The sequence below is a fragment of the Salarias fasciatus genome, chromosome 7 (genome assembly GCF_902148845.1).
Source record: "Salarias fasciatus chromosome 7, fSalaFa1.1, whole genome shotgun sequence".
Classification (NCBI taxonomy): Eukaryota; Metazoa; Chordata; class Actinopteri; order Blenniiformes; family Blenniidae; genus Salarias; species Salarias fasciatus.
This window is the reverse complement of record NC_043751.1, coordinates 13288086-13306705: the sequence shown is the minus strand read 5'-3', so window position 1 is coordinate 13306705 and position 18620 is coordinate 13288086. Positions and strand designations below refer to the sequence as shown.

Here is an 18620-nt window from a genome sequence, read left to right as displayed (position 1 = left end):
CGATATTCAAACCGAAGCCTCACTTTAACTTCGAACTAGTTCGTTACAGACAAATAAGGAATGGTCACTTGCCACAACCCGAACACACAGACCCGAGACATGAAGCTAAGTCAACAGCAGAGCCGCAACGTCCGGAAGGGCTGCTGTGCACGTCACACTCTTCAACACATGCGGTCACCACAGTTACATGAGGCAGACAGGTGAAGGGAGGAAGTTGAGAGACAAAGCAATTCAAAACGCAACAGGAAACAAGCTGTTAGTGAAATCCATGCGGGTGTTGGTAAAAAGAAAAACAAAGTTGGTCGGTCGTTTGCATCGTTTTATGTTCAGATGAAAATATGCACATTTGTGTTTAATATTCAGAACCTTGAGAGTTGCAAAAATGAGGATGAACCACTAGGAAAAAAATATGTTTTTTAATTCTTTTCCCATCAGTAGGAGGCTCTGTTTTAAAAAAGTTTCATCGTGTGAATCATTGCTGTTTGAGCAGAAGGTTCTCAAATTATAAGCATGTTGACAAAGATATGAATTTTCCTCACAGATCTGAACGCATATGGTGTCACACCACACGAGAGAACTGACAGATCACGCAAAGACACGGCTGCGGTTCGGTGATAAAACGATTAATACAGTCTCATTTGTGCTCTGTGATACAATAAGAGATGGAACTGTTCTCACCATGTGCTGCGTGCGCACGGCCTCCAGGGGGTAATCTCCCTTGGCGGTCTCGCCGCTCAGCATGATGCAGTCATTGCCATCCAGCACGGCGTTGGCAACATCGCTGGCCTCAGCGCGAGTGGGACGAGGCTTCTTGGTCATGCTCTCCAGCATCTTCACATGAACAAAAAAAGACAAGTTGCATCATTCCATGTCGATAAAAGCAGGATTCTCCAGAGAGCATGTGGGTTTTTGATTAAATTGTGCTTCTCCAGCCTGATGGGACGGACCTGTGTGGCGCAGACGATGGGTTTTCCGATTCTGTTGCACCTGCCAGTCATCATCTTCTGAGCAAGGAAGACCTTCTCTGTTGGGATTTCAATTCCCAGGTCTCCACGGGCGACCATGATGCCATCGCTGGCCTCCAGGATCTCATCGAATCTGACAGCAAAAAATACACCAAACATGTAAGTCCAGCAGCTTTACAGACACAGACTCATGGCGGTCCTGTAGTCTCCCCACCTGCGCACGCCCTCGTGATTCTCCAGCTTGCTGATAATCTTGATGTCCTTGCCCTTCTCGCCGAGCACTTTCCTGACGGCGTGCACGTCGGCAGCCTTGCGGATGAAGGAGGCGAAGACCATGTCAACACCCTGCTCCACGCCGAACTGCAGGTCCTGAATGTCCTTCTCAGACACGGCGGGCAGGTCGACGGCCGCTCCGGGCAGGTTGACGCCCTTCTTGCTTCCCAGCATGCCGCCGTTCTGAATCTCACACATCAGGTAATCGTTGCCTTTGAAGACACAAAACAAACACATGGGTTTTCCACCACTTTAAATATAACATTTTTACAAGGAAACACATTGATTATTTGAGTGCTCACCAATTTCCTTGACCTTGAGGGAAATCAGACCATCGTCACGTAGACGAAGTTTCCAGTCTGCAGAACCTTGGTGATGTTTTTGTAGTCCAGCCACAGGACTTTCTCATCACAGTTCTCCTTGTACTGGTCATCCAGTGTGAGCTTGATGGTCTCACCCTTCTTCAGCTCAACCTCGGCGGTGCCCACTCTGAACAACAGAAGAACCCAGCTGCTATGAGAAAACCTATGAACGGCTTTTCGTGCTCTTGAATAAACTAGAAATTTAAATTAAAATATCTGAGTTTTCAATATCTGGAGGAAACTCACGCCCCTTGATGAGTCCGGTCCTGATTTCTGGTCCTTGGTGTCCAGAGCGATGGCCACTGGTCTGTACTCGACAGATCCAGGCCCAAAGCTCTCAGCTGCCTCACGGACATTCTTGATGGTCTCAGCATGGTACTGGAAAAGACACAACACAAACCAGGAGGGTCAAACTCATTTTATTCAGGGTCCACATGGAGCCTGATTTCATGTTTACTGGACCGGAACAGTAAAATAAGAGCATAACGTGGCCCCAAAGGTTTCTCTTAATTTTCAGACATCATGAAAAAATATATGTTTAACTGAATGCATTTATGAAACCAACTTCAATGATACCTTCCTTGTAAAACACCGTCCATCTACAGCTTTGCTTTTCTCCTTGATGCATCCAGAAGTGCAACAAATGACTCGGATTTATGCCTCATTTGCTTTCCAAATATGCTAAAAAAAAAAAAATCCTTATCCAGCCAGTGTTTGTCTTCAGGCTAATGTTGGCGAAGGGCTTCTGCTTCTTAGGGCGCATGATTCTGGCAGCGTTCACACATTGCATGTTTCCAAAAATTCACAGTCACATGACTGCTTTGATGCAAATACTACAGAGCTAGGAATAATCCCTGGTCTCAGGGTTGCGTTAAGTCAGTTACTCTGACTGAAACACTGCAATGCATAAATATTTCAGTCACTTTTATTCACAAATTTATTTTTTTTTCTCAGTGTTCATTTCATCCATTTTGCAAGATCATTCCATGGGAAAAAAAACAGACCCTTCAGTGGGCCAATTTTGTAATTTCACACCCCTGAAAGAAACATTACTAAAAGGCATTTTCAATAAAGAAATGAGAGTTGATTTAAGCTCCAAAATGATGCCTAAGACACAATTTTGTTTTCTAGTTACAGAGACTGAATGGCTCTAAATGAGGCAAATTCTTTCGGGAAAAAAAAAAAAAAAAACCTAAAGTGCAACAGCAGGTGGGCAAACTTGGCAATACGGCCACATGGCACTGGTTACATATTACATAACTATATATAAACACAACTGCAGCACAGTTTTAGCGCCTGGCATTGTTTAGTGTCACTGCACATAAAAAGCTGACATACAATGTCAAGTATTGCTTGAGGCTGTGTTAAACGTACATTTTCCATCACTGACCCTATTTTGGAGGCACTGAATTGGAAGTCTGTCTTCGTAAATTAAAATGTCTGTAGATAATTTGTATCTCTGTCAGTATAAATGGTGAACAGAAATGGAATTGTGCACAATCTTTTGGTGTTAAATCAATATTTTTCAGCTGTTATGGCTTGAAGCACATAAATGTAAAGTATGTTTGATTTCCCTGCAGATGGAGCATATATTTATAAAGCTGCATTGAAGCAGTGAATGTTTGGGGGAAAAGCATGACCGAAAAGTCTTTCCATAATGTTGAACGCTTAACAACTGTCTTCTCTCACTAATGACTGTGGCCTCTCTACATGCCTCCCGCTCACGCTGTTGCTGTGTGAGTGACTCCTATTTTTAGCTGTACTGACAACTGACACACCAATGATACAGAGGTCAAAGCATTTCTTCCATGTCACGACAAATAGCACGTTCACTTTGTTGTGTTTTGTTGTTGTTTTCATGCTTAACATGATAGAAATCAAGAGTTTCCCAGTTTATCCGACTGCGCTGCCACTGCAATAAGCTACCTGTGGTTCAGTTTCTTTAGGAAGGAAATATTTCACTCAACTTTCAAAGATCCGCGGTGTCCTCGCTACAGCTGATGATATATTATACGGTTGAACCAGATCTCAGATGACGGTGAAAATGTTAAAGAGGGATGACTTTTAAAGGCAAGGGGTCAGCAGTATAAGGTTGTAATATCACTGAGTGGGAAGGTACTACAGCCCTGGTACTGAAGGGACAAGCACAAGTTGACAGATCAGGTTACAGACGGTTAACAGAGTGCAAGTGTAATATCACACTGACTGCTGCCACTCTAAAGGGTAAATCCTCACTGGCGTACTTGCAAAGGGCAAAGAAACTACTACAGCACTGCTCTGTCTGGACTCCAGGTTTTGCAAGTGTCCTAACCAGCGGTGTGGTTTTCTTTAATAGTTGCTTGTGAAGCTACTGATTTAGGAATGTGGGATCGTTCGTCACTCACTTCATGGGTGCCATGAGAGAAGTTCATTCTTGCAATGTTCATCCCAGCCTTGATCATTTCCTTGGCCATATCCACAGAACGGGAGGCAGGTCCTGCAGTGAATGCAGAAAGACTGATTACGGAGTTTGTAAGGGCACATTGATGCTTCAACCCAGATGCATTACGGTGACGGATGGATTATTTCTGCAATGTGAATAAGTTATTGAGTCATGGCGATATGTCTGACCGATCGTGCAGATGATGCCAGTGTTGCGGGACACAGCAGGCTCGGAGTCGATGTCCAGCAGACACATATGCTCAATGAAGGTGTCTGCCATGGCAGCATGCAGCTGCTGAGTGTTGATGAGGGAAGAACCCATATCCTTAGTTTTAGTCGACATGACTGGATCTGCAGGAAAAGACCTGCGGAGAGAAAGAAAAGTTGATCCCCTCATGAGTGTGATACTTGTGACAGGGTCACATAAGATATACCTCACTTGTGCACAGAGACACAGTCTGATGTTTTTCAAATTGACAATTTAAGGTAACAAATATTAACATCATATCAGAAAATACCATAAAAATCAGTGACAATAAAAATATGCACTATGAACCAGGAGCAAAATCTATGAAGTATCTGAATAAACAGGTGAACATTCAGAATACAGTTAGGGCCGACCAGTGCTCAGTCTTTTGCAGAGCAGACAGATCCCCTCTTACATAGCTAAAAAAGTGACTCACGCCAACATGGAACAATATAGTAATGTAACTACACAACTCGAGGGGGCTGAAAATTATTATCTACACCACTTGAAGTGTGATACCGGCTGAGAATGCAAATAATGCACATTACAGGGGACAGGCTGAGTTATCAGGATTCCGCCTACACATAGTTACAATAGAGGAAAGCAACGTGGATACACAGTGTGGAAGGCCTCTGTTCCTGAATTTACCAAAGAAAATAAGTCAGCTGAGTGTGACTTTGTATTATAGGGACATTTAACAAATAGATGTGAGGTGAGAATGTTGGCAAAACTGCAACAGCTTTGTTCAGTATTACATATTTCTGTCTTTAAATCTTATTAATGCAAAATAAAAGAAGCACCAGCACTCTAAATGCATGTACAAACTTACTCAAAATTAGTTGCTGCAATACAATTGCACTGACAGAGGTGGAAGGTGATATATTGTAGTTTATTTATCCAGAGAACTAACATGCATTAAGTTACTGACTGGGCCCAATTATTCTATCGGATAAGTTGATTTAAATGTCCAATAAACTTGAGTTTTCTGGTTGTTACTCACCTACTGGGTGAACTTTGCAGGGACCAAAGCGCCACTGGATCTATTTGGGGCCACAGCTTTTATTCCCTTCACGGACCGGAACTACTTTCCTGTGGGTGTGCCACCCGCCCCGCAGGAAATAGGGCGCGACAATTAAGGCAATAGTCACAGCTGAAAGAGGCTCATAGACTCTGTGTTTCCACTGGGGAGTTATCTGACAAAATCATACAATTTTGTCTTTTCGTTTAAGACACGTTTTACGAAGACAAAATGGGATTTGTTAAACTCTCCTTCCTGACCAATCACAGAGCTGTGCAGCAGTTTTTCCTCTGAATCTTATTTTTCTTGCAACTCATTTCAGACTAGTCTGTTTCTGTCCAGCAAGTGTGGAACAAACAGATATTGAAATTATACATTTTTAAACTTTTCAAATGTTCTTTATTATTTGGTGAAATAATTTTCTGATAATCTCAATTGCATGTTTGGCATTTGTCTTTGGAGTCATTCTTATCAGTACTGTGCCATTATTATTGTTTTCATGCACTGTTTACGTGTTAATTCATAATTCTGTCCTTCTGTTAATTGTGTTCTGTAAATTTGTTTTCTATCCAGATTTTTAAATGTGACAATTTTCCCCATTTTGTTATTGCACTCAGGTTTTAATGAGCTCTGTAGGAGTGTCCTTGTCCTGCAGCACCACGAGAGACTGAGCCATTCACTTAAAACCTTCATTTAATGCAATGGATTTAAAGCATCATATAGTCAAGGTGATGCTGAACTGCAAATTATATGCAACAACAAATATGATTCTAGGCTGCAGCAGAGGGCTGCAGAAATAGAAACTGCACATAAAACTACAGGAATATTCTCTACGCATGGAAAAAACTCATGCATAAAGCGTTTGAAGGCCATTCAAACTTGCAGATTTATGAGATAACAATGCACAAATGCATGCACATAACTCAATAACATATGATGTCACTTCAGAAATAAAGCACAGTGGGCAAACTGTGGATGTGAAAGTCCCACTATATATTTAGTTGTCATACTGTCAAGCAAAATGGTGCCATATATATATAGTTGAGCGATCGTCTCCATGTGGCATTGGGGAACATTCTGTACTCCACCATAAAACTAGATCCACCTGGTGCTATTTTCAACATATATGTACACTCTCCTCGATGTCACTCAATACAGTTAACATGTGTGGGTTCAGCCTCGGCCAGCCGTGATATCATTTTTATCCTCCTGTCGTATGTACATTCACACGGTCTGGGGACCCGACTCTCAGATTCACTCTATTTTCTTCTGTGTTTAGCCACCATTTAACTAGCGAGGGGAAGAAAATCCAACGCCTTTTCAAAGCCTTCTCACATAAATAAACTTTACCGTTGCTTTAGTGGGTGCCTTCTGATTTGTAAATGATCAGAGTATGTAAGTAGGATTGTCCTTACAGGGGTGAAATCAGAGTCAAACGTGCCCCCCTGTGTCTGCAAGGATCGATTTACATGCTGGAGGTGTTGCTAAGCTGCAGCACTTATGTCTGGTTGACATGGGCTGAAGGCATCATTGCAGCCAAATATAGATCATCATTCTTTGAGATTACTTGATATTTTTCTTTAAATTGGGGGGGCTTGTTGGTCCCCACAGATTGAAACGGGGGTCAACTGGTTTGTAAATGTCTTACGGAGGAAATCACACATATTCCTGCAGAGGTAAGTGGTGCTATGTTGTTCATGCATTGACAGGCATGAATAGCTTTTGAATCCATCTGAAATTGATTTCAAACTGTGAAAATGGGTACATGTTTAGGTCAATTCTATAATTGGTCAATTATAAACCCTAGTATGATCCACCAACACAGCAAGCTTACATATAGGATGCATATAGGATCTTATTCAGCCCCGAACTGTTATACGTCTAAACAGGTTTTCATCCATTCATTCATCTTCCGTACCAACTTGTCCAGTTTGTGAGGCATCATCACCATACCTGCAGAGAACCCTGCAGTGACATTCCTGCTATAGAGTGAGTAGGCTGACCACTGCATCAACATGTAGAGCAAGAACACATTTTGGAGGTAATAAAGGATCCCAGTCATCAAGCCTGATAAACACAAAAATCTGCAAAAATGTGTCAGTTGCTGTGTATCTGTTTTTACAGAGAAAAAAAAAACAGTTGCTAAGACAATTTCATCATTTACATCAGTAAATCAGCTCCTCATTTAACAGCATGCGGGTTTGCAATTCACAGAAAACATTTATATTGTTACAAACTCGGATTTGGGACAGATGATCTCTCTGGCACTCGCGCTCTCTCTCTCTCTCTCTCTCTCTCTCTCTCTCTCTCTCTCTCTCTCCCTCTCTCTCTCTTAATATTTCAGCTGCAGCTCTCTCTTGTGGACGACCAGTTGAATTGTCTCCAGCATTTTTTTTGTTTCTTACACTTAAAACTCTTCTGGACGGAATGTGAGCCTGCTGCACCACAGCCTCTGTCTGTTGAAGTTGCTAAATCAGTGTAAACAACTCTTTGTTTGGTTCAGCTCCATTATCTATTTCATGCTGAGGACATTTCTATATGCTATCAATGGGCCACAAAGGCCACATTTAGTGTGTGTGGGTGTGTGTGTGTGTGTGAGAGAGAGAGAGAGTGATGGGATTTCCCTAGAAGAAATGGGTAATGTAAAATACTGTCATGTTTATTTTCAGCTGTGGGGAAAAAAGTATCAGTTCACTGAAAACAGGATTTCTGCAGCATGTTTTCATTTCTCTGGCGCTGAAGCTATAGTATCAGTGATCAACAGAGTCCAGTGGGGGTGGGGGGATTCCAGGTGGACCAATTAGAATTAGTAATAACTTTTTGGGAATCTGAACGTCTTCTTTGTTATCTCCTGATTTTTCAAGGTCACCCTGCTGGCTGGATGAGGCGTTTGACGCCCCTGGACGAGACTTAAAAAAGGCACCACATTGTTTCTATCCCAACAAACACCCACTCGTGTCTAAGTGGATTACCCCGAGAAAAGCTTTTGTTGGGAAAAGACCTGCACAGATGTATGAGGTCCAAGAAGTGTCTAATCTGGCCAGACTGCAGAGCAGCAGGCGACTGCTAACAAGGGTAACAACCGATTAAGGTCAAGCTACAACACAGCAGAGACACAGGAGGACTGATAAATGCCAAGCATCATCTGTCTCCCCATCCTTCATATTTGACACCAGAGATCTTTCTTTTTTTTTTTTGGATCTTGAATGGATTCATGAGGTCTGCTTTTCAGCACATTGTAATATGATGCTGGATTAGAACATTGTTTAATCTCTCCTCTTTTGCTCATGATGATACTTTAATATATCAATATTGTAATGGTGTTTGGGAGATACTATGAGCAAAAACAAAGTAATGATGATGATGGCGAAGGTGCAGTAAAAGCTGCAGCTCTCCTACTCTGACTTGTGCATGACTGGGTTCAGCTGATCCTCCTGTCATTGTCAACATCCAGTCACATGACCTACAAGTCCGGCTGTCCATGTGGGACTTTGCACAGTTCACAACAGAAGGACAGAGGACAACCAAACCCAGACAAACAAGCTGTCAGACGAGGATATACAGCCGGTCCTTTTTGGTTTTGTGGGTCACGAAATGCTGGGGTTCCTGCTGAAGAGAAGGTAGGAGTTTGATTTTTGTTCTCTGCTCTTTTGAGGAAACATTTAATCTGTATGATCACATTATTCAGAGGCAGGAATGAATCATCTTTATAGGAATTGTGTTTAAATTATGATTAAACTCATTTAAATCCATTTACATGTATGTTGCAGATATGGTGGAACTTATGAAGTCAGATATGCTTTTCTAGCATTGAATTGATTTCGTCAGAGTGAAAATATTGTGGATTTCTGCTGCAGAAGAGTCAAACAAGTGGATACATGGTGAGTTCACACACAGTTTCCCTTCTTATTATGTGGAATATGATGTATATTTTTTTCTAACTACTTTTGGCCATTTTGCAGATTAAGATGCTAAATATAGAGCAGATAATTAGCTAATAATAAATAAAATATGACAGATTTCAAGTGTTTTCTTCACCATGACCCTCACATTGTGTGACAATGCACACACTGCATGCATTCCTTTAAAAAATGTTCAGTGTGTGCAGTAGATGCAGTATTATGTCCTCTAAGCATTCTTCAGTGGCGGCGTCAGGAGCATGGTTGGCTGACTTTGTTTGGATGAACAGACGGATCAAATCGCCAGTGTAAACAAGAGTCTCCCCTGATTGACGGCGTTTCCCATTAACCTGACAGGACTGTGAGTGGCAGCAGTGGGCAGAGAGCTGCACTGATGAGGACAGTGACGCCGAAGAAACGCTGTGTGGAATCCAAGTAAACAATTCTTTAAATTATATGTACAGAAACATCAAAGTCAACACACGTTTGATACAAAAACGCAGGCTTAAAGCAAAGAAATATATAATTCCTATAATTGTTGATGATCAAGTAAAACTGTGTTGGACATTTTTGTTTATGAAGCAGCCTTTTGAGCTATTTGCAGTGGAAATGAATGGAACTGTTTGGACAATGGAGTAAGTATATTATTGTTTGTCACTGCAGGAGAGCTGTGCCACTGACCTGAATCACCACCCCCAGCTGGACGCAGACATCCAAGCTGTCAGGAGTCTGTATTCAGACTCTGCGGTCTCTGTCAGGTGAGCGTCTAAACATGTTCATTGAAGAGAGTAATGCTGTTTTTTTTTTTTTTTTCCTGCATCGTCAATGTGTCTTTCTTTTCTCCTGTTAGAGAGTACGGCTCTATTGATGATGTGGACGTTGACTTGAACGTGAATGTCAACTCTTTGGATGTAAGTCACCACTAACCCACTGATTTCTTAATGTTACACATCTATTGCATATAATTTCCTTAAATAATATTTTATAGGATGAAATAACCAGATTGTAAAAGCATTTTAAGATATTTCATGCCCATTGACAAATTTCTTTAAACTATGAGTTTTGAAATGTTCGATTATTTCAGTCAGATTCATTCTTCACATGACAGTTTTTACTTATAAATGAAATCTAGCGGTGTTTATTGTACTGGATGAAAAAAATAAAGTGTGACTTGACATGATTTTCAACACCATATGAAAAAACTGTATCTAAAAGTTTGTCAGTAAATATAATTCTACAAAGGACTAAAAACTCAAAGTACAAATTAATCTCGATCACACATTTTAATACAAACTGGGTTCAAATTTTTGAAGCGTGAATGCAAAATAAGAATTTTGGCATTAATTTTCCACCACAGCTGGTCTGGTGTTGTTCTGGGGAAATTCAGAGGTCAGCATTTTATCACTTTGATTCCAGCTTATCATCATTATTTCTGACAGTGTCTTGTTAAACTTCAGTTCACTGAATATATTTCCATATACTGGGAAGATTACTCCTGGATTTTTGTCTTTTGCATTTTGTGGGGTTTTCTCTGGGTGCTGCAGTTTCCTCCTACTGTCCAAAAGCAGCCATAAATGAGTGACTAGCTTAAGTTTAAAATTGCAATTCCAAACACTTTGCATGGCATCACATGACAAGCATTAGTGTCTTTGTGAAGTTCATCTATTTTGACATAAACACATAGCAAAATTCTAGAAGTGCAGTTTCTCTAAAAGGTGCATCTGAAGTGTTTCTTCAACAGAACTAAAACATTGTTTGGTGTCTACAGGGGGAAGCAGCCAAATCCTGGAGGATCAATCAATCCGAGCCGGTTGTTATTCGTCTGCACTTTTCTGTATCTCAGTATCTGGATGGTCCTGGTGAGCATCTGCAAAAAGTCTGGAAACCATGCTTTTGATTTGGAAAGAGGCCATTTGATTTACTGGTGTTTTTCTCACTGCAGCCCCTTCAGTCGAGGTCTTCCAGCCGTCTAATCCCGACCATTTCTGTGTGGGAAAACAGCTGAAAAAGTGAAAATTCATTCTTTGATAATAATATTTCTCTGTAATGATTTGATCTGCTTCGTCCACGTTGTTGCTGTGATTCACGGCCAGCTGCTCGTCTCTGTTGCAGTATTCTCTCCGTCTTCATATCCCAAGAATGGAAACGTCTGACAAATGACAACGTGGTGATCAGACAGAAGAGGCGGCACAGCTGGTTCAGGCCGAGTGGAACCATCAAAAAGTTCCGTGCCAGACTCAGCATCTGGCTACCGCTGTCCAAGTAAGAGGCGGTTTTAATAAAACAGATGTTTGTGCTGATGACTGTATCCACTCTTGAATGCATCCGTTCGCGTCTTCCTGGCTGAGCAGGACAAATGAGCTGAGGGAACCGGCCGTCAGGGGGAGGATCGTCCTCCCGGCTATGAAACTGAACCGATTTACTAATCACACAGCGTCGTACACCATCAAGAATCCAGCTGGAGAGCTGTTCACCTACACGCCCAGTGGAAAGGTCCGGGTTCCCTCCCAACACTTTAAAATACACTAGTCTGTGTCACAACAAATACAGGCAGGTTTACTTTAATGGCCATGCTGTGTGTTTCTGTCTTCAGAGGGTGATGGTCTCAGCTGTCAAGTCGTCAGCTCAGCTCAGCACCAAACAGCTGTTAGAGCTGCTCTTCACCTCGCAGGCTATCGTCAACTGTAAGACGCCGCCATCTCTGCAGCATGGCTTCCTAGTCCAGGTAAAGCTTTAGTCCTGATACATACAAAAGAAATCAGTTATGTAAAGCTAAATGAAGCTAGAATTTGGACTGTGTGCTCTAAACATTATACTGCACTGTACAGAGCGTACTGTCTCAAATCCAACATCAAATCAAACATCTTTTCAGAATGCTGAGAGATGGTTTACTGATTCAAGCAAATTCAGACGTTTTGCTTCAGAGTGTATCGAGCTGCAGAGTGATGCCAAATGTTCCAGTCTGCTTTTCTGTGTGTGAACAGGTGATGAGGTACGCTGAGCAGAGAATCCCAACCCTGAACGAATACTGTGTCGTCTGTGACGAGCGGCACGTCTTTCAAAATGGCCCAATGCTCAAGGTACAAGCTCTGAAAACACAATCAGACGGCGGTTCACAGATTACAGTGAGAACGTTTATACATGGTCGGTATTCTTCTTTCTGTTTATAGCCTGCCGTTTGCACCAGAGAGCTGTGTGTGTTTTCCTTCTATAAGCTTGGAGTTATGTCAGGAGCTACTGAAGAAGTGGCCACCGGTGCAGAGGTCGGTAACACCTCTTTATTTACAGTAAGAGTGGTTAATATGTGAGGGGTCGAGTGTTACAGAAGCTATGATCTGCTTTTGCAGGTGATCGATTTGTTGGTCGCCATGTGCAGAGCTGCTCTCCAGTCCTCACGAAAGAGCATCATATTCGAACCATATCCATCCGTTGTTGACCCATGCAACCCTAAAACTCTGGCTTTCAGTCCTAAGGTATCAGCTGAAGCACAGCTACCGAGTTAATTAACAGAGTTTCATCAATGATGCACAAGCGGTGGCAGCGCTGCTTTGCTTAGATCTTCTAATACATTTATTTAATCTGTTTTGTCTGGTCTACTGGAAAAGAAGCTTTTATGGAAGGAAAATTCTTGCTAGTAGGATATGGTGGCATGAGTTCAGACATTGCAAAAAGTGTTCCCAAACAAATAACAGCAACTTTTTAAAAAATGCATTGTGGCAACAAAGTCAGTAACACACATAACAAAACATCGAACTCTAAAATACTGATCTAACTAGTTTTTAGTTGATCGTAAGCATAAACTGCTTTTTTTTTTTTTTTTCTTTAACAGCGAAAGAGTTATGAGAGGCTGCAAAAAGCTCTGGACAGTGTCTTGATAACTCGGAGGATGGGACAGGTCCGTGATCTTCTACACTCTTAATTTTAAAGGGGCTGTATCATGCAAAATTCACTTTTAATATGTTTTAACCTTGTTATATAGTTATGTACTCACCAAAAACACCCCCAAAGCGTTTTTTTCCCTCCGTGCCCGCGCGTTTGCGCTTTCCTCGTGTTTCTACTGCTCAGAGAGGCAGCCCCTCCCCTACCCGTGAAAACGCTCAGTTTCCCACATTCGCGTCACACTGAGAAATTGGCTCCCCTGAGCCCCTCCCCCTCCCGCAGGCCCTCGGCAATCAGCGTTGCTGCTTTTTTCTAACTCTGATTACGGAGATAAACTTTAAACATCATCTGAAAGCAACAATCAAGCAAGAGCAAGAGTCTGAAGAGTCTGCGCTTGGTGAGTTTCTCACAGGAAAAGACGTTTTCGCGTGTCTTTGTGTGTAGAGAAGCTAAAGCTAAAGAGCTAAAGCCCGCCAGCGTATTTGTTTTGAAGCGCTGATTGGTTGAAGTACGCTGTCAGTCAAAGTCCACAGGGGGAGAGGCGGGATTTTCAGTGAAACAGAGCGTTTTCTCTTCCGGGTTTCAGAATTAGCCCCAGAAAATCTTTTATTTCACACAAAATTACTTTTCCTTAGCACCAAAAATAAACTATTACCATGTTAATGCCATTTCTAGGGTTTGGACTAGCTAAAAAAGCATGAAACAGGTCCTTTAAAGATGAACATATGACTGTCGCGTTGATTAGATCAAACACTGACGGGAAGCTTTCTCATATCCAGGGTCCATATTCCGACATCAAGAAGGAGATGGACAAGATCGACCCTCTGGCCCATCCTTTACTGCAGTGGTAAAAGGAACATTGTCACATTGATGCAAATGCTGTTTTCATATCAAAAATGACTCTTGCTATTCAAGTCAAGTATAGTTTTATATCCAGGTGTGTGTTTGTATGTTTGACAACAGGATTTTAGCCAGCAACAGGTCTCACATTGCCAAGCTTCCACTCAACAGGGTACGCTAGAAAAATAGCTGCAAGTTTTAAAGAAGTTGTAGTTGTTCACTAGTAGAAGATACACTAACTTTTATTGCATTTGCAAATGTCCTTTTTGTTATTCTTAATCCATTTGTTCGATTTATTGGTGCATTTCAGCAACTGACGTTCATGCACACGCCTCATCAGTTCCTGCTGATCAGCAGCCCTCCCTCCAAAGAGGCTCGATTCCAAACCGCCAGGAAACTCCATGGCAGCACGTTTGCTTTCCAGTAAGTAAAATCAACGACGGACACTGTTCCGTGAAACTGTCACACCACGAGGGGAGAATCTGGTCGCAGATACAGACATAGAAACGATTGGCATTCTTTTTTGAGATGGATATCGACTAATAGTACACACCTTTTTTCTAAGCTCACACAATTCCTCTCTTCTTTCAGTGGGTCTCACATTGAAAACTGGCATTCGATTTTGAGAAACGGACTAGTCAATGCTTCCTACACCAAGTTACAGGTAAAAAAATTTAATAGCTAAATTTTTTTCTAAACATATTTTTGTGATTTGAAGGCTAAACTAAACATCACATTTAGCTGATTTCAACACATTTGGGTGACTGAAACTCTAATATATGTCTGACACTTGGTGGAGTTGCAGTATGAAGTACCTCATTCATTAAAAATAAGATACATGTACAGTATGTGGTTTGGCATCCCTTTTTGCCTGCCTTGACCTTAGCAGAGATTATAGTATAAGTTGTAATGATTTGAAGTCAAAACTAATTATGAACATCCATTTTTAATTAAACATTTATCTCTAATACTGAGCCTTTCTTCTGTTTTAGCTTCATGGGGCGGCATATGGAAAAGGGATCTATTTGAGTCCCGTGTCAACCATATCTTTTGGATACTCTGGTCAGACCACATACTTCAGATCTGATGGTTGTCCTGAAATGCTTCCTGGTGTGTTTTTTAATTCACTAATTTATTTTCTCCTGTCACTTTGATCAGAGATGGGTAAAAGTCAACACCAAATACCAACCAGAAAGGAACTCATTCAGAAATACAATCGGATTAACAAAATCAAAGAGGTCAGTTCATCTCATAAGTCCTGCAGCCTGTATGAACACCACACACTCCCTGTCTTTTTTTAGTGGATTATTTATTTGTTCTCTTTATTTTTAGGAGCAGCTTGGGGAAACCAGGTTTCTGCAAAGCAGCAACCTCAACTGTATTGCTTTGTGTGAAGGTAAATATGAGATGGCAGAGTTTTGCAAAATGTCACATTTGAAGTGTGACATTGTGGTTCACCAGTTTCTTATATAGATGTTTTCTGTCACCAGTGATAACGTCAAAAGATCTTCAGAAACATGGAAACATTTGGGTGTGTCCAACATCGGATCACGTGTGCACACGTTTCCTGTTTGTGTGAGTAACACAGAAAGCAGCAGGGACGTCTCTCTCGGACTGAGATTTTCCCAGATCACAGTCAGAATGTCTCTTCTGCTTTTGCCCTCCACAGGTATGAAAATGGTCAGGTGGGAGACGTCCACATCAACACCCAGGAAGCCCAAATCCAGAAGGAAATCTTACAAGTAATTGCTTCAAAACCATGCTGAGCACAAACACACACACACACACACAGAAAGAAAGAGAGACATATAAGATTGAGTTGACTGATATTGACCTGATCATTATTTGTTTGATTGTAGAAAAGAAATATGCACTGCAAATCCAAATAATTGTTTTTTTCGACTATTAGTGACAATATTAGCAAATAATCTAATTTCTTGTCATTTTGTGCCTTTATTTATCTGAAATTTTCTATCATCTCAAATTGTTTGTATTTGCCGTACATTTATGACTTTACATTATGACCGTACATTTTGTGACTGTTTTTAAAATCTTGATTGCTTTTTTCACAATAAATTCATACAATCTTTGCAGTTCTCCTCTCCTGTTTCCAGGTTTCTTCTCATGTTCTAAAAATCCTGCAGTACATGCATCTCGCCACAAGATGAGGATGTAACCAAAACATGTAATATTCTCCAAAGGTCGATGCTTCACTACAGCTATGTTACAACAGTCATAACTTAAATATCTGAACTATGAACAATGAAATATGAGCCTGCTGCTTTCAAGGACACAGGAAATTCCAGACATGGCTCAACTGTGGCACACACACGAACAATCAGGTGACCTCATTCTAAAGATAAATAACTCACAAAAAGAAGAAATTGGGTGCTTTTATATGTCTGAGCTGCAAACAGCCACAAAGAAAACAATGAATTAATAATCTGGTTTGTGAACACAGCCACTAATGGAGATTAAATTGACGGTCATGAATAGTCCTCATGGCGCCTCAGTGTACTCTGGAGTACACCAGCAGCACTGCCAGCTCCAGATCTGTGCTCATTGTTTAAATCCGTGAATAACGTGAGGTGCTCACCATCCTGTGAGGCAGAAATGCTCCATTATAACAGTGTACTGGTTCCATATGAGCCCTGCAGCTGCTTCCTTTGAATTTTCTTCTCTTAAGAAGGCAAATAGATATGAAAACAGATTGCCACGCTGCTTTTGAGTTCATTATTTCTAATTTCACATGTTTATCAAAATCTTGCAGGTCTGAGGTTATGTGTGTGTATGTATTTAAAAAAAGAGAGAGAGAGAGAGATGGAGGCAGAACTTGGGCTCACATTTTCTGGGTCAACCCAGCAGGCAATGGACGAAAGGGAGGAGAACAGGGAAGTTGCTGTAATAGCCCAAAGGAGGACATTTGTCTCTGGCCATATGGCTCTCTGATGATAGTGCAGGAGAACGATGATGCATTGCATTTGTCCTTGTTAATGTGTCTTTAATTCTTTATGATACTTTGGCTGAATTTTCTTCAGCATCTTAAAAAACTGCACATGAAAAATTTCATCAAACAATGACAATCAAATCTAACTCAGATGTAACAAAGAATTGTTTTAACTGCATGCCTTGTTAAATCCCATTAACTCATGTGTATTCATCCATAAAATGCAAGCAACGAGACATACAAATAACATCTCTGAGCCCTTAAGCCTTTTACAAAAAAAAGAAAAAACACTAGATTGTGACAGACATTAAATGAGGCAAAATGTTGCATGTGCCTTTAAGAGCACTATGTCCCACTGTACATGACTTTCTCAGAGCCTCATATGTGTTTGTTGGCATCAGCTGTCTACAGTGCTGAATAGAGCAAGGACATCTTTTCCTTCACATCAATGGGATTAGGGGAAGAAATGCCCTCTTCGTTCTGTTGGACGTCATTTCAGAGCTTTGGAGACAAAATGGGAACGCAGCATGGACAGAAGACAGAGAGGACATCAATATAGCAAGTTAGTACCACACAGCTGATCACATTTCACTTTCCTAGATTGAAACAACAAGGATATTCCTTGGACCTCAGGGGAATGTCGCAAATAAACTGAAGCCGCGGGCTCAGACGCAGCATCCAGCAGTGCTATTTTGTTGCTTTCAAAGCAATGAGTTAACCCCGGGGTTACATGGAGCCTTCAAACGCTGCACACAGCACTACAGTGCAACAGTCCACATCACTCAGTCCTCCTGTCCTCGCCTCTCCTCCATCTCCAAAACTTGGTCTGAGGAACTTCAAGAGAATCAGCCGCACTGAGGACAGCAGTGTCTTTCCGATCCCCGGCCTGGCCCCGGACACCCTGCACATGCGGGTGAGAGAAGGAAGCAAGATCCGCAATTTACTGAGGTTTGCATCAGCTCGCATGCAAGAAGAGGGAAGAGACAGCAGCGGGAGAGCACTGAGACAGGTGGTCTTCACCGGGTCAGGTAGGGGAGTCACCAAGACCATCACCTGTGTGGAGATCCTGAAACGGAAAGTGGCAGGTCTGCATCAAGTCTCCAAACTCTACTACAAGACGGTCAACGAGGTCTGGGAGGGCCCACAGCAGGGAGCGCCAGGTATGACCATGCAGAGGACGATCCCTGCCATCTGCATCCTGCTCTCTAAAGACCCTCTTGATCCCCAGGAGCCTGGATACCAATCCCCACAAATCCTCAGTCTTTCCACAAAGGACACTGACGGATGCACAGGTCTGTCCAGGAGTGACCACAGCTCCACCGCACAGGACACGGCCAAGAGACTCCGTATGGACATCTGAAGAGCAACAGCATTTGATCATTTGGGATCTCAGAAAAAAGAACATTAATGGTTAAAGTTTCTTTTCTTTTTTCCAAAAGAAGAATATACTCCTGGATTTTAACTTTCATATTATGTTTACAAGAGCTCACGAGCTACTTTGCCACTAAAATAAAGATAGATCTGCATCCATTTCTGGTGATGAAACGAAAAATAGTTCATTCATAACTCAATACTCTGGATGTAAAAATATGAAGATAGTTTGTAGCTTTGATATGCCACAGCATGTAATCATTTTGTAATTCTGTATGCTTTGTCATTAACAGTAAAGCATGCTTATAAACTATTTTGAGCAATGCCACATGCAGTCATATACTGACAGCGCTGCAGGCAAGTATTTGTAACTATTTGTATTTATTCTGAAACAAACA

The 18620-nt window shown here is 41.6% G+C and overlaps 2 protein-coding genes and 1 pseudogene across 2 annotated transcripts; 2 read left to right on the top strand and 1 right to left on the bottom strand.

Annotated features, from left to right (window-relative positions):
• Positions 1–559: 559 nt before the first annotated feature.
• On the bottom strand, positions 560–5312 carry LOC115391577 (pyruvate kinase PKM-like; annotated as a pseudogene).
• Positions 5313–9127: 3815 nt separating this feature from the next.
• On the top strand, positions 9128–15797 carry LOC115391822 (protein mono-ADP-ribosyltransferase PARP6-like). The gene is made up of 22 exons (XM_030096185.1): positions 9128–9167; positions 9543–9620; positions 9849–9943; positions 10036–10096; positions 10954–11044; positions 11128–11194; positions 11298–11447; positions 11537–11678; positions 11779–11910; positions 12170–12265; positions 12356–12448; positions 12533–12658; positions 13015–13080; positions 13844–13911; positions 14028–14076; positions 14215–14327; positions 14496–14568; positions 14897–14966; positions 15063–15142; positions 15237–15300; positions 15395–15479; positions 15574–15797. Exons 1-22 carry the CDS (start codon positions 9165–9167, stop codon positions 15668–15670), a joined length of 1899 nt encoding a protein of 632 aa, XP_029952045.1. The 5' UTR covers positions 9128–9164; the 3' UTR covers positions 15671–15797.
• A 1697-nt stretch (positions 15798–17494) lies between these two features.
• LOC115391576 (ribonuclease P protein subunit p25-like protein) lies at positions 17495–18211 on the top strand. The gene has a single exon (XM_030095849.1). It carries the CDS (start codon positions 17582–17584, stop codon positions 18209–18211), a length of 630 nt encoding a protein of 209 aa, XP_029951709.1. The 5' UTR covers positions 17495–17581.
• The last annotated feature ends 409 nt before the right edge of the window (positions 18212–18620 follow it).